The 15,884-nt window shown below is 43.6% G+C and overlaps 1 protein-coding gene across 5 annotated transcripts in view; it reads left to right on the forward strand.

The window, feature by feature from the left end:
* LOC106604982 (receptor-type tyrosine-protein phosphatase U) overlaps nucleotides 1-15,884 on the forward strand; it is a 242,004-nt gene that overhangs the window by 112,294 nt on the left and 113,826 nt on the right. For all 5 annotated transcript variants that reach the window (XM_082975231.1, XM_082975229.1, XM_082975232.1 and 2 more), the window contains exons 4-5: nucleotides 336-417; nucleotides 15,083-15,198. In XM_082975231.1, the coding sequence (XP_082831357.1) occupies nucleotides 336-417; nucleotides 15,083-15,198 (198 nt within the window). The remainder of the gene's footprint in view (nucleotides 1-335; nucleotides 418-15,082; nucleotides 15,199-15,884) is intronic.

Raw genomic sequence — 15,884 nt, forward strand, 5'->3', positions numbered from 1 at the left:
TACTGTTTACACAAATGCCTCTGTAATTGTTAGTGTCAAATTTGTATCCATTCTTAAAGATTTGGGTCCTTGGTCCTCTCTCTTTTTTCCCTGACCTATCTTGCGGGTCAGTAACTGTGCAATACATTGTCTAGAGCTTTGTGATAATAATTAAGACCTCTGCCTCAGAAGGAGGACAGTTTGAATTGATGCAAATGCCTCTTAGATTTTTTGAAATGCTTCAAAATGAATGCCAAAGCTTCATTCAATTGTATAAAGGATAACAGCAATCAAATTTGTTTCAATATTTACCCCTCCATGGTATCTCACTAATTTGTTTTAATTCTACTTCCCAGGTCCTGATCGAATCAACTGTTTCCAGGGAGCGGCAAGGCTACATCGCCATTGATGACATCATGCTCCTGACCTATCCCTGTTGTGAGTACCATCACCAATGTATAAGAGGAGGGAGGTGGTTGGGGATTAAGTAACAGTATAAAATAGAAAATGTGGAGACATACTGTATAGAGAGTGAAATGTAGAGAGTTAGTTCCATTTGATAAAGAGGAAGAGAACGCTAATGGAAGCTTGACCTTTTCATTGGTTGATTGCAATGTGGGTCCAGGTTCGATGTGAAAGACATTTGCCCAAAACACTCACCCCATACACTTGCCTCTTCAGCTCCAGCCACTGTGATTTAGTCTCAAGAGCACTCATAATGTGCCCATAATGTGCCCACTCAAGGTTAGAGATGGAAAAATAGAAAACTGATTTATCCCACAAAGTAAATGTACCCTCTAAGTATGCAGAACTTAGGGTTCTAAACTGTTCTTTAGCTCTTCTCTCCTCTGTATTATATACTGTATTATATATAGTGATTATTGATGTGTATTGTTGTGTTTGTATTTTTTGTAAAATATAGTGCTCATCTGTGAAAGAGCATGACTCTCAGCATGACTACCTGTCAAAATAAATATTAAATAAAGTGTTATCCATTAGTTGCCATGGACTTGCAATTTTTTTAATCAATTTTCTAGAATGAAAGGGCAAAATGTGTCTTTTGCAAAAGCTGTTCCTCTAGGACAGGTATTCCCAAATTGCCAAATAAAAATGTGATTCACATATAAAATAAAAATTTGACATGTATTTTTTATTTAAAAAAAATTATAATCTTCACATTTTCAAACAGTCCATTTATAATTTCCAAACAGTCCATTTACTTAATCCCCAACCACCTCCCTACATTTGGGTGAGGTTTTTTTCTCGCCTGAGTAGCCTCGTTTCACTGCCAAAAATATAATTTAACCATCTAGTGTTCAGCGAAATAACAACACAATGTCAAATACAGGTAGCCTTGTAAAATAATGAACATCCAATCACATTAACTATTACTCTCTCGCTGGAATTCCAATAACAGTCCGTATGTAGCCAAACGTAGCTGCTGCTCATTCCGTTTGCTCGAAAATGGTAAATGGTTAAAAAAGTAAGGCCCACGTCCATAGAGACACATACCAGCTCTACTGGTAGAACTGTTACTGTCGACGACAGGTGTTCTGCTTCCACGAGCACATCCAATGCTAGCGTCAGTAATTCTACGTTTGTTGTTAGCCCAGCTAGCATGGACACTGACAGTTGTGAATCTGATGCAGCCGAAGAGCTACTGCCCCCTTACCCGGGAAAGCACCGAACAACAGACAGGGATGTTGGACCATCGAAGAGGCGCAAATATGATAAGAACTACATTGATTTGGGGTTCACTTATATTGGGAGTATTGCCTTTCCTCAGCCACAGTGTGTTATATGTCCAAAAATACTATCTCACAACTCAATGAAACCTTCACTCTTATGTAGACATTTAGAAACAAAACATGCCAATTAGAAAAATAAGCCACGTGAGTTTTTTGAGCGAGAATTAAGACAACTTTAGAGTAGTAAGACATGTATAAAAGCAACAGATACCATTCATAAAAAATGTCTAGAAGCGTCTTATATGGTGAGCTACCGAGTAGCTAGGACAGGCAAGCCCCATACTATTGTGGAGGACTTAATTCTTCCTGCTGCCGCGGATATGGCTGGGACAAGGCTTGGGGAAAAGGCCCAAAAAACTATACAGACAAACCTTCATCAAACAACACTGTTTCATGACACATCAGTGACATGGCAGGATATGTTTTGAAACAATTACTGCTTCGCATACAAGTGAATTCTATGCGTTACAGCTGGATGAGTCAACAGATGTGGCGGGCCGGGCACAGCTCCTGGTATATGTCCGTTACGTTTGTGGGGGTCAATTAAGGAAGACGTCCTCTTCTGCGAACCACTGGAAACCAGCACAACAGGAGAGGATATTTTTTAAGTACTGAACAGCTTTGTGACATCAAATGGAATTTGATGCAAAAGCCATGATAGGGAGACATAGTGGAGTGGTAACGCGCGTGCAAGCAGTTGCTCCCGACGCCATTTTGGTACACTGCAGCATCCACCGAGAGGCTCTTGCTGCCAAGGGAATGTCTGACAGCTTGAAAGACGTTTTGGACACTACAGTCAAAATGGTTAACTTTGTTAAAGCAAGGCCCCTGAACTCACGTGTATTTTCTGCACTCTGGTATGATATGGGCAACGACCACGTAACGCTTTTACAACATACAGAAGTGCGCTGGTTATCAAGGGGCAAAGTATTGCCACGTTTCTTTGAATTGAGAGACAAGCTTAAAGTTTTCTTTACTGACCATAATTTTCACTTGTCTCACCGCTTGTATGATGACGAGTTTCTCACACGACTGGCCTATCTGGGTGACGTTTTTTCTCGTCTGAATGATCTGAATCTAGGATTACAGGGACTCTCCGCAACTATATTCAATGTGCGGGACAAAATTCAGGCTATGATTAAGAAGTTGGAACTCTTCTCTGTCTGCATTAACAAGTGTAACAGTACTCTTCTTGTGTTGTATAGAATCAATCATCGACACGAACTCCAACTTGTAGCATCAGTCATGGAGATTTATTCGGATAGAAACAGCACAAAATTGCACGTCATACAATGCACAGCTCACCATCCAACTCTGCACTCACGCACACTGATTTGGTGCTTGTTCACTGGGATGATTCTAACTGAAACATCCTCCCTCATAAGCAAGCCACACAAACCAGACAATAACATACCACGTTGAGTAGGTGAAGGCAAGACAATACTAAAACCAAAAATCCATTGGTTTAATAATAAAGTGGCAAGGGGAATCACCAGTATAACCCTGTTACACTCCCCCCTACCGAATTCCACTTGCAAACAAAAATAATACAAATACAAAACTGCACTGCGCAAACATACCAGGTACAGAGACAGACAACATATGTACAGAATAATCCAGAGATAAAAAGTATATATATTTTTAGACTACCTAATAGAAAAAACTAAAAAAACGAATAAAAGATGTGAATACCATTGACCCTCTATTCACATATGAACCTTCAAGAGCTAACTGTCTGCTGATTCATAATCTCAATCACTCTTGACACTGGTTTAAATTGTCTTCCTGCCCTTGACCCAATACTACCCAGAGTACCTTCAAACTGCATAAGGAGTGACATCATTGTGTACTGTTGCAATAGTGGGTCCTTCAACACAGTCAGTGTGTAACTGATCAGGTAAGGAATGGTCCGAGTTTGGTAGGTCAGTACGGATATTGTAAGCAGACTGGTCAATTAGCTCACTCACTACACTGTTACGGTCTTGGTCAGATTCTTGAAGACTCTCTGATCGAGGCAGACCTTCCAGCTGCAGTACATCTTCCACAAAATCCAAAGGTGGAATATCCTGAGCATCCAAGGATCGCACATCACCCTCCAGGCTTGTGTAACCTGTTCCTTCAAAAGGCAACTCCGACACCCACACTTTTGTTCTGTACTCAGCATCATCATCCACTGCAGTGTCCATGGCAGGTGAGACCACAAGGCCGTCATTCATGTCCTCAGACTCTGTTAATCCAGACATGTCTGTTCCATCATCAACGTCAGCATGAGGAAGAAAGTTGACTGGCATTATCAGGTTGCGATGTACCTTCTCCTGTCCAGTGGAGCTGTTCTGAATCTTTAAAGTGTGACTGTCAGCATTCAATCCAGTGACAAGGTAGATAGTATCTTCCCAACGGTCAGCGAGCTTCCGCTTTCCGCGCTCCACCTTGTTAGCCAACAACACTCTATCACCAATCTCCACTGGTGCTCCTCTGACTATTCTGTCATACAGGTTAACCTGTTGTGGTATAGGGGGCAGTATTTTCACGGCCGGATAAAAAACGTACCCGATTTAGTATGGTTACTACTCCTGCCCAGAAACTAGAATATGCATATAATTAGTAGATTTGGATAGAAAACACTCTAAAGTTTCTAAAACTGTTTGAATGGTGTCTGTGAGTATAACAGAACTCAAATGGCAGGCCAAAACCTGAGAAGATTCCAAACAGGAAGTGCCCTGTCTGACAATTTGTTGTCCTTCTGTTGCATCTCTATCGACATTACAGCATCTGTGCTGTAACGTGACACTTTCTAAGGCTTCCATTGGCTCTCTAAAGCTGCCAGAAAGTGGAATGGGGTGTCTGCTGTCTCTGGGCAAAGTACAGCAGCAGAGTTTGTAAGTGGTCAGCCTGGGGACAGTGAGACTGAGATGCGCGTTCACGCGACTTCTCCATGTTTTTCTTTCTCTCTGAATGAATACAACGTTGCCCAGTTGGAATATTATCGCTATTTTACGAGAAAAGTAGCATAAAACATTATTTTAAACAGCGTTTGACATGCTTATAAGTATGGTAATGGAATATTTTGAAATTTTTTGTCACGAAATGCACTTGTGCGTTACCCTTCGGATAGTGACCTGAATGCACGAACAAAACGGCGGTATTTGGATATAACTATGGATTATTTGGAACCAAAACAACATTTGTTGTTGAAGTAGAAGTCCTGGGAGTGCATTCTGACGAAGAACAGCAAAGGTAATCCAATTTTTCTAATAGTAATTCTGAGTTTAGGTTGTACCAAACTTGGTGGGTGTCAAATTAGCTAGCCGTGATGGCCGAGCTATGTACTCAGAATATTGCAAAATGTGCTTTCGCCGAAAAGCTATTTTAAAATCGGACATAGTGATTGCATAAAGGACTTCTGTATCTATAATTCTTAAAATAATTGTTATGTATTTTGTCAATGTTTATCGTGAGTAATTTAATAAATTCACCGGAAGTTTTCGGTGGGTATGCTAGTTGCTTGGAAATGGCTGTGTGGTTTTTTGTGTCTATGTAATGTTTTGCTTTCGCTGTAAAGCCTTTTGGAAATCGGACAACGTGGTTCGATTCAGGAGAAGTGTATCTATAAAATGGTGTAAAATAGTCCTATGTTTGAGAACTTTGAATTATGACATTTTGTGGTTTTAAATTTGGCGCTCTGATTTGTCACTGGCTGTTGAATAGTGTGGGACGATTTCGTCCCACCTCCCCTAGAGAGGTTAACATGCCTCTTCAACTGCTTCACTGCAGATGCTTGTGCTCTATTCATGGATTCTTTCAGATGTCTCCTCAAGGACTGAACAAACTGGTCATAGTCGACAACTTCTGGGTTCTCTATGACAGATCCAAAGACTATGTCAATAGGCAGTCTTGGCGTCCTCCCAAACATTAGCAGGAAAGGGGCAAAGCCTGTGGTCTCGTGGATTGTACAATTGTACGCAAACGTGAGGGAATTCAGCGCCTGAGGCCATCTGTACTTTGCTCTCGTCGGCAGGGCCCAGAACATGTTTCCCAACGTCCTATTCATCCTATCGCAGGACCTTTCCTCATCGGATGGTACAGCATGGTGTGAGACTTCTGAACACCTGAAACACTCAACAGTTCAGCTATTGAGCGCTCTCAAAGGTGGCTCCCTGATCTGAGTGTATATGGCGAGGCATCCCGTAGACACAGAAATAGTTATTCCACAACTGATGAGCTACAGACTTAGCAGACTATTTTGGACACGGGAAGGCATGAGCCAATTTATTCAAGTGCTCAGTAACAACGAGCACATCCAGGGACTTGTTTGAAGAATCTTTTGCAGAACAAAAGTCTATGCACACTAGTTCAAGAGGCTCAGTTGTTATTATGCTCTCAAGAGAAGCTCTTGCTTCCGGATCAGGAGTTTTGCTCACGACGCATCTCCTGCAGCACTTCACATGTTCCTTTACCTCCCTCTCCAGGCCTTGCCAGAAGAACCTCTGTCTTGTCAGGTAGACTGTTCTCTGTTGGCCCTGGTGGCCAGCTTCATCATGGACAACCTTCAACACCATTGCTTTCATGGAGGCTTGAACCATTTACAGATACGTTTCCCTCTTTGTAACCATATTCTTCGAAACACGATACACTACACCCATCTTCAAGGTACTGTAGGGACTCCACCAGCTGTGCTTAGAGCTGCGGCCTTGGGGCACTGAGAGTGTGCGTTGCCAGCTGCATGGCAGAGGTGACTGGCCCTGCAGTGAAAGTAAGTATCGTGTCCTGCATCCCCACACACTTCACATGGCCCATTAGACCTCAATTAGCTCCTGTCCCAACTTCTGGGAAGACACAAAACCTCAACACTCTCGTGGGCTCGCTCTCTCCGGATGGTCTTCTCCCCCTCTCCACAAAGAAGATCACTCTGCTCATCATGTTGTCATCACGCTGCTTACTCATCAGTAGGTTGTGTGGCAGAACATTGACATCGGTCGATGTTCTGCCAATGCAGAAGCATTGGCAACAGCAGTGCATGTGAGCCTACCTCACCCACCCAGCACCTGTGTGAATGAAGAACAGCTGCAACTTCATTTCTTGATAAAGCACCAGATGGGGGGGTCAACAGTAGCCTGGCAGCTAATGACCACCTCGTTGGAGTCAGAGGCTTTGTCAAAGGGGTGGTTGGACCAGCAAAACACTCCTTGCACTCTGTCTGTTTGCACAGCGTTAGCTTCAGCTAGTAAGGTCTCGTACGGGACACTTGTCAGGCGATGGAGTGCACTGGGTTGTACGAAGGCCTCTCTGCTCAAAGCATCTGCAACATGTTTTAGTCCAGGGGTGTACTTGATGTCAAACTCGTACAGTGCAAGCTTGGCAACCCCATCTCTGTTCACAAGCATCGAGCTTTGCTTTGGTCAGGATGTGTGTCAAGGGATTATTAGCTGTCCATACCGTGAACTGCTGCCCCCGTAACCAGTGGTGGAACTTGTCACAGAAAGCCCATTTCAATGCAAAGAACTCGAGCCTGTGCACAGGATACCTCGACTGCTCATAACTGAGGGGCTTGCTTGCAAAGGCTATAGGTCTCGCTGTAGCTCCCCATTCCTGAACCTGGTACAGCACCTAAGCCGTTGCTGAACGTGTCCACCGAGAGTAGAAAGGGTTTGTCGAAGTTGGGGTGGGCCAACAAAACCTGGTCCAGTAAGGCTTGCTTTAGCTGGAATAAGGCCTGTCTGCATTCTGCTGTCCAGTCGGCAGCCATCAACTTCCTGGCAGCCATCAACTTCCTTGCTTCTTTTTCCAGAATGAAGCCTTGTGTCCAGTTGTCAAGCCAAAGAGAGGCTTTGCGATGGTCGAGCAACCTTCAATGAACTGCTGGTAATACACCACCACACCCAAGAAATTACATCAATTTCTTCTGCGATGGAATGTCAGGGCTGTAAAGCTGCTGCAGCTCAGATACTCCCAAAGGCCTCGTCTTCAACCCACCACAAACAACCAAAACTACCTCTGTAGGAATCAATTATGGACTTTTCAACACTCCTGCATGCAACAGTTCAGGTAAGACCCTAGAGCTCAAGGTACAAGCCATGGACCCACTGTCAAGCATAGTTCTCACTTCCACTTCTCCTCCTATTAACACCTTGGCATAGAATAAATCATTATACGAGAAAAGTCTCTGTGTGTTCTGCATTATGATACTTTTCTCAGTCTCCATTTCATCACAAACACTTTTATATACAGACTCCAAATCAACAGCTCTCACTGATGGGGACTCTACAAAAGGCTCTCCCTTTCTACATGCAAGCCTACTAGTTTTCCGGCAGCTGAGCAGTGATTACTGTAGGGACTCCACCAGCTGTGCTTAGAGCTGCGGCCTTGGGGCACTGAGAGTGTGCTTGCCAGCTGCATGGCAGAGGTGACTGGCCCTGCAGTGAAAGTAAGTATCGTGTCCTGCATCCCCACACACTTTACATGGCCCATTAGACCTCAATTAGCTCCTATTCCCTTTTTGGAACTGACAGTTAGACTGTTGTGGCCTCTGCTCCAGCACACGCTTAAGCATTGCAAGGATACGTTCCAATGGCTCAGCTGAGCCCTGAGTAGCCTGGGCTGAGGAAGGCAATGCATTAGGTGATTCCATGTGGGGCCTCACAGCAGGCATGTTGAGTGGCATGACAGCACCAACTTCCTGCTTCATTGTTGTGATGGCTGAGGTCACCTTAGAAAAGTGAGAGTACCTCCGCTCCCTCCTGTATTCATCCAACCTCTCATGGACATCTGCAGCGGTCCACTGCTGTAATGGCTTGCACTTTTCAGCATTAGGGCAATGTCTGATGAACATGACTGTGAGCTCACGAGATGGGTCTTCAACACTTTTCTTCTGTCTTCTTAGACAATCTTCAGCAACCTCCATAGCCTTGTTTAGTCTGAGTCAGTAGTTGAATGGTTGTTCATCAGTCAGAGATAATGTGGCATAAAAGTCAGTGAGGGGCATACTTGAAAAAGCAGTGTCACTAAAATGTTGTTTCAGTATGTCAAAGATGGGACTTGGGCCTTTAAATAAATCAACAGAGAGATTGCGGCGTATGCCCACTTTAACAACATCGCGGGCCCTTCCCATAAGCCTACCCATAACCTCATCTGCTTGGTCCATCACAGATACGCCCCTCTTACGCATGTAAACCATGACCATATCCTCCCACTCATGCACTGTGCACTTTCAGAGCCATCCCCCCTAAAGTACACCTGCTCCCTGATTTCAGACTTCAATACCAGGTTCAGGCCCGACACATCCATACCCCTAGAGCTGTGTGCATTCCCCATAACATTCGCCCAAATCAAAAGTAACAGTAAATATCTGGTGTATGCATTACGTACTGCAGTGCATCTCCTCATGGACTGCACCAGATTTTCCAGTTGTTGCTGTGAGATGTTAACCCATTCTTCTACCAAGGCACCTGCAAGTTCCCGGACATTTCTGGGTGGAATGGTCCTAGGCCTCACCCTCCGATCCAAAAGGTCCCAGACATGCTCAATGGGATTGAGATCCGGGCTCTTTGCTGGCCATGGCAGAACACTGAGATTTCTGTCTTGCAGTAAATCACGCACAGAACGAGCAGTATGGGTGGTGGCATTGTCATGCTGGAGGGTCATGTCAGGATGAGCCTGCAGGAAGGGTACCACATGAGGGAGGAGGATGTCTTCCCTGTAACGCACAGCGTTGAGATTGCCTGCAATGACAACAAGCTCAGTCCGATGATGCTGTGACACACCGCCTCAGACCATGACGGACCCTCCACCTTCAAATCGATCCCGCTCCAAAGTAAAGGCCTCGGTGTAATGCTCATTTATTCGACAGTAAACGCAAATCCGACCATCCCCCCTGGTGAGACCAAACCACAACCCGTCAGCGAAGAGCACTTTTTGCCAGTCCTGTCTGGTCCAGCGACGGTGGGTTTGTGCCCATAGGCGACGTCGTTGCCGGTGATGTCTGGTGAGGACCTGCCTTACAAACAGGCCTACAAGCCCTCAGTCCAGCCTCTCTCAGCCTATTGCAGACAGTCTGAGCACCGATGGAGGGATTGTGCATTCCTGGTGTAACTCGGGCAGTTGTTGTTGCCATCCTGTACCTGTCCCGCAGGTGTGGTGTTCGGATGTACCTATCCTGTGCAGGTGTTGTTACACGTGGTCTGCCACTGTGAGGACGATCAGTTGTCCATCCTGTCTCCCTGTAACGCAGTCTTCGGCGTCTTACTGTATGGACATTGCAATTTATTGCCCTGGCCACATCTGCAGTCCTCATGCCTCCTTGCAGCATGCCTAAGACACTTTCACGCAGATGAGCAGGGACCCTGGGCATCTTTCTTGTGGTGTTTTTCAGAGTCAGTAGAAAGGCCTCTAGTGTCCTAAGTTTTCGTAACTGTGACCAAAATTGCCTACCATCTATAAGCTGTTAGTGTCTTACCGACCGTTCCACACGTGCATGTTCATTAATTGTTCATGGTTCGCCATAAACAGCACCAGCAACGTCTTATTTGATTCTCGAACGACAAGCACGGTGAAGTTCTGAGATGGAAATCCAGCGAAGGATGATCCGATCCAGGAGAACGGTCGTGGCACTACTATAACAGTACTCTTCTTGCGTTGTGTGCAATCAATCATCGACACAAACTCCAACTTGTGGCACTAGTCATGGAGATTTATTCTGACAGAAACAGCACAAAATTGCATGTCATGCAATGCACGGCTCACCATCCAACTCTGCACGCTGGTTTGGTGCTTGTTCACTGGGACGATTCTAACTAATACATCCTCCCTCGTACGCAAGCCACGCAATCCAGCCAAGATGAGTAGGTGAAGGCAAGACAAACTAAAACCAAAAATCCATTGGCTTAACAATAAAGTGGCAAGGGATTCCCCCAATATAACCCTGTTACACAAGGACAACACACAGGTCCATCATCTTTCCATTATTGTATGATTTTTTGTGTGCAAATTAACTCAAGCTTACAGACAACGTCAAATATGATATAGCGAAGCACCTGAGTGAGTTGCAATTACGCTGGTACTTTCCCGAAAAGGATGACACAAACAACTGGATTCGTTATCCCTTTCATGCCCTGCCTCTAGTCCAATATCTGAACAAGAGAGCCTCATCGAAATTGCAGCAAGCGGTTCTGTGAAAATTGATTTTAATCAGAAGCCACTGCCAGATTTCTGGATTGGGCTGCGCTCAGTATCCTGCCTTGGCAAATCTCACTGTTAAGGCACTGATGCCCTTTGCAACCACATACTTATGTGAGAGTGTATTCTCAGCCCTCACTAGCATGAAAACTAAATACAGGCACAGTCTGTGTGTGGAAAATGATTTAAGACAAAAACTCTCCAATACAACCCAACATTGCAGAGTTATCTGTATCCTTTCAAGCACACCCTTCTCGTTAACCTCTATGGGCTAGGTGGGACGCAAGCGTCCCACCTGTGGTGCACTCCATCAACAGCAGGTGCATTTCAAGAGCGGCAAATTTGAATCCAAATAAATGTCAAAATTCACATTTTTCAAACATACAACTATTTTACACCCTTTGAAAGATAAACATCTCCTTAATCTAACCACGTTTTACGATTTCAAAAAGGTTTTACGGCGAAAGCATAAATTTAGAGTATGTTAGGACAGTACATTTACAAGAGTTGTGTGTAATGTTTTGTCAATTCAAAGACAGGGTCACCAAAACCATAAAACCAGCTAAAATGATGCACTAACCTTTTACAATCTCCATCAGATGACACTCCTAGGACATTATGTTAGACAATGCATGCATTTTTAGTTCTATCAAGTTCATATTTATATCCAAAAACAGCGTTTTACTATGGCATTGATGTTGAGGAAATCGTTTCCCTCCAATAACCGGCAGTCAAGTCAGCACCACAAATTAAATAATTAAAATTAGAAAACATTGGTAAAATATTATATTGTCATTTAAAGAATTATAGATTTACATCTCTTGAATGCAATCAACTTGCCAGATTTAAAAATAACCTTACTGGGAAATCACACTTTGCAATAATCTGAGCACTGCGCCCAGAAAAATACGCGTTGCGATACAGACTAGCCGTCATGTTGGGGAGATCTAAAATCGAAAATACTATGTAAATAATCCATTACCTTTGATTCTCTTCATCAGATGTCACTTCCAGGTATCACAGGTCCATAACGAATGTAGTTTTGTTCAAAAAAGCTCATCATTTATGTCCAAAAATCTCCGTCTTGTTAGCACATGATCTAAGCCCGCCGGACTTCACTTCATGAACGACGGGAAAAAATATATTTACGTTCGTTCAAACATGTCAAACGTTGTATAGCATAAATCATTAGGGCCTTTTTTAACCAGAACATGAATAATATTCAAGGTGGACGAATGCATTCTCTTTTATAACGTATTGGAACGAGGGTACCCAACATGAACTCGCGCGCCAGGTGTCTAATGGGCCATAATCGTTCCATGGCTCTTGTTCGGTCAGATCTCCCTCCAGAAGACTCAAAACACTTTGTAAAGGCTGGTGACATCTAGTGGAAGCAATAGGAAGTGCCAAAATATTCCTCAGCCCCTGTGTTTTTCAATGGCATAGGTTTAAAGGTAATACAACACATCAGGTATCCACTTCCTGTCAGAAAATGTCTCAGGGTTTTGCCTGCCAAATGAGTTCTGTTATACTCACAGACACCATTCAAACAGTTTTAGAAACTTTAGAGTGTTTTCTATCCATATATAATAAGTATATGCATATTCTAGTTACTGGGTAGGATTAGTAACCAGATTAAATCGGGTACATTTTTTTATCCAGCCGTGCAAATACTGCCCCCTAGCCCCAACAGGTTAACCTGTGGTGAGTTATTCACCATTTTCGATGAACAAATAAGGTTTTATATGTGAGATGGTTAAAAAAGAGAAAAATGATTAATTATTATTATATTATTTGTGCCCTGTTCGTATAAGAACTCTTTGTCATTTCCCACAAGCTTGGTTGTGACAAAAACTCACACTCATTCTTATGTTTAAGAAATGTACCGTGTAGTGTGTGTGTGTGGCGAGGTTACACTTGGTCTGCGGTTGTGATGCCGGTTGGATGTACTGCCAAACTCTCTACGTTGGAGACGGCTTATGGTACAGAAACATTCAATTATCTAGCAACAGCTCTGTTGGACATTCCTGCAGTCAGCATGCCAAATGTAAATTCCCTCAAAACTTGAGACATCTGTGGCATTGTGTTGTGTGACAAAACTGCACATTTTAGAGTGGCCTTTTATTGTCCCCAGCACAAGGTGCACCTGTGTAATGATCATGCTGTTTAATCAGCTTCTTGATATGTCACACCTGTCAGGTGGATGGATTATCCTGGCAAGGGAAATGCTCACTAAATGTAAACTTTTTGTGCATATGGAACATTTCTGTGATCTTTCATTTTAGTAAATTAAAACTGTATCCATCACTTTACATGTTGCGTTTATATTTTTGTACAGTAGAGTTTCTACTGTATGGTTTTATAGACACCACATGCCATGGAGACAGGAAGGGATTTCAATCAGAGATGCTGATTATGTCCATGCCTAGCCACCCAGTGATTCCCTGCATTTCCCATGGAGAGCAGATGGTATTTTCTACACCCCCTCAGTGCTACCATTAAATGATTAAGACTGTCATCAGGACCTGGGCACAGTACTGTCTACGGTGGCACACGGCCAGCCTGCACCATTTGTCACAGGGAAAGGAGACAAAAGTGAAATGGAAAAAGGTATAAGGAAGGAATATGAAGGAGAAACAAAGAAGAAAAGCCACCAAGCTCCTTCCTTCTTGCAGATTCTGGTTGAAACTGCTAAGCACGCTTGACTTTCTGTTGTAGTCTCCATAGTCCTAGTCTTTGACTCTGAAACCAGTGTTGCAGTCAAATGAAATATTTATCATGGTAAAGAGTCCCCGGTATGTGATCTGACACATTTATACTACCAAGTTCTTTGGTCAACAGAAGGACCTGTTTTTTTTTATGACATTAGTTTTTGTGTTTGTTTATGCTGGCTCTTAGCTATGATCAATTATGAATTAACCTTAGACGGGGTAGTCGTCCATGGGAAACATGACCACCTGTGGACTACAAATGCAAGAGGCATCTTCACCTCTCCCCCCTGCCTATTTACACAAAGTAGATCAACAAATTCTCTCTCTCTGCCAGAAAGCAACAGTGTAATGGAACACTGAACATGGAAGAGCAGGACTTGAAACATTCGCCTCTCTCATTTTGATTTCACTACTACTCCACCTCTACAGTAACGTCTCCTGATTGACAGGTTGGGTTGTCCTCCATCTTGTGGCCTGTGCTGGAGGCTCTAACCCAGTGGTTAGGCTCTGTAGAGAGCTGTGGAGGAGTAGGAGAGCTCCAGTGTTAATCACAGTGTAGCGGGTGGGATTGCTGCTGCAGCACCCACACTCTGACTCACTGCGGAGCTCGTCCTTATTAGAAGAGTGCTGTTTGTTCTTCATCAGCAACAATGTTCTTGAGCCTGATTTCTGAGTTATCTGGGGTCTGGGGATCTGGCTGAAGGATGTTCACCTAACTTCCATTGACGCACGTGTTATGATGTATCGCCACAGTAAAAGGTTGTTGAGAATAGTAGCCGCCAGCAATTCATTTCTAAGTTGTGTATTGGATGACTTCTCTTTATGGGTTTATTGTAGGACAATAAGGGAGAGAACAAGCAATATGTCAATGAGTCCTTCTCCAACCAGCGGTGAGATCCTTCATGGGAGAAAATTTGTCTCTGATTCTTATCTAATTAAACATAAAAGTTTAAATTACGTTGTTGTATAATGTGAAAAGCTGCCGAAGGTGACATTTCATACTTTCACAGTCACACACATCTCACACTGGTAATGAAGCTGGAACAAAGTCTTATTTATAAAAAGTTACTGCAGCTCTTTAGAAATCATGAAATGTAGTATTTTATTTTTTATTTAACTGGGCAAGTCAGTTAAGACAAATTCTTATTTTACAATGACAGCCTACCCCGGCCAAACTCTCCCCTAACCAGGACGATGCTGGGCCAATTGTGCGCCACCCTATGGGACTCCTGATCACAGCCGGTTGTGATACAGCCCGGGATAGAACCAGGGTCTGTAGTGATGCCTCTAGCACTGAAATGCAGTGCCTTAGACCGCTGCTCCACTCGGGACCCCTAGTATAGCTGCAACGCCCTCAAAATGAAGGACATTGGCGTTTTGCCACACATAACTTTGGGTGGCTGGCATTGTGATTGGCTGTCTGTCATGGCACAGCAGTCCTTTGATCTCTACTCTCTCGTTCTGTTCCTATAGATAAGGCGCCCCACTTCTCCCGGCTGGGGGATGAGGAGGTCAACGCTGGGCAGAATGCCACCTTCCAGTGTGTGGCATCGGGCCGGGCATCGGAAGCTGAGAAGTTCCTCCTGGAGGTCAGTGGGGATTTGGGGGCACACCTGTAGTATTTATTTTCTTTAAAATACTTTTGAGAGTTTGATTGAGCCTGTCTGGAGTGCCGGGTAGGTGGGCTTGCACTTTTGCGTTCATTTTCAACTATTAAATTGGTTCCATTGAGCCAGGCAAGCTTAATCAAGCGCAGCTGAAGTATTTCAAAGAAACCAAATATTATTTGAATGCAGGTCTCTTTGGGAATACCAGCACTTTTGATTTCAACTTGAAGTGTATTTGTGGTCATGCCATTAAAGAGGGAAACTTGAAACGATGGGTGAGTGTCTTTGAATTACAGTTGAAGTCGGAAGTTTACATACACTTCGGTTGGAGTCATTAAAACTCGTTTTTCAACCACTCCACAAATTTCTTGTTAACAGATTATAGTTTTGGCAAGTCGGTTAGGACATCTACTTTGTGCATGATACAAGTAATTTTTCCAAAAATTGTTTACAGACAGATTACTTCACTTATAATTCACTGTATCACAATTCCAGTGGATCAGAAGTTTACATACACTAAGTTGACTGTGCCTTTAAACAGCTTGGAAAATTCCAGAAAATTATGTCATGGCTTTAGAAGCTTCTGATCGGCTAATTGACATAATTTGAGTCAATTGGAGGTGTACCTGTGAATGTATTTCAAGGCCTACCTTCGAACTCAGTGCCTC

Source organism: Salmo salar, chromosome 05 (assembly GCF_965601325.2).
Source record: "Salmo salar chromosome 05, fSalSal1, whole genome shotgun sequence".
Classification (NCBI taxonomy): Eukaryota; Metazoa; Chordata; class Actinopteri; order Salmoniformes; family Salmonidae; genus Salmo; species Salmo salar.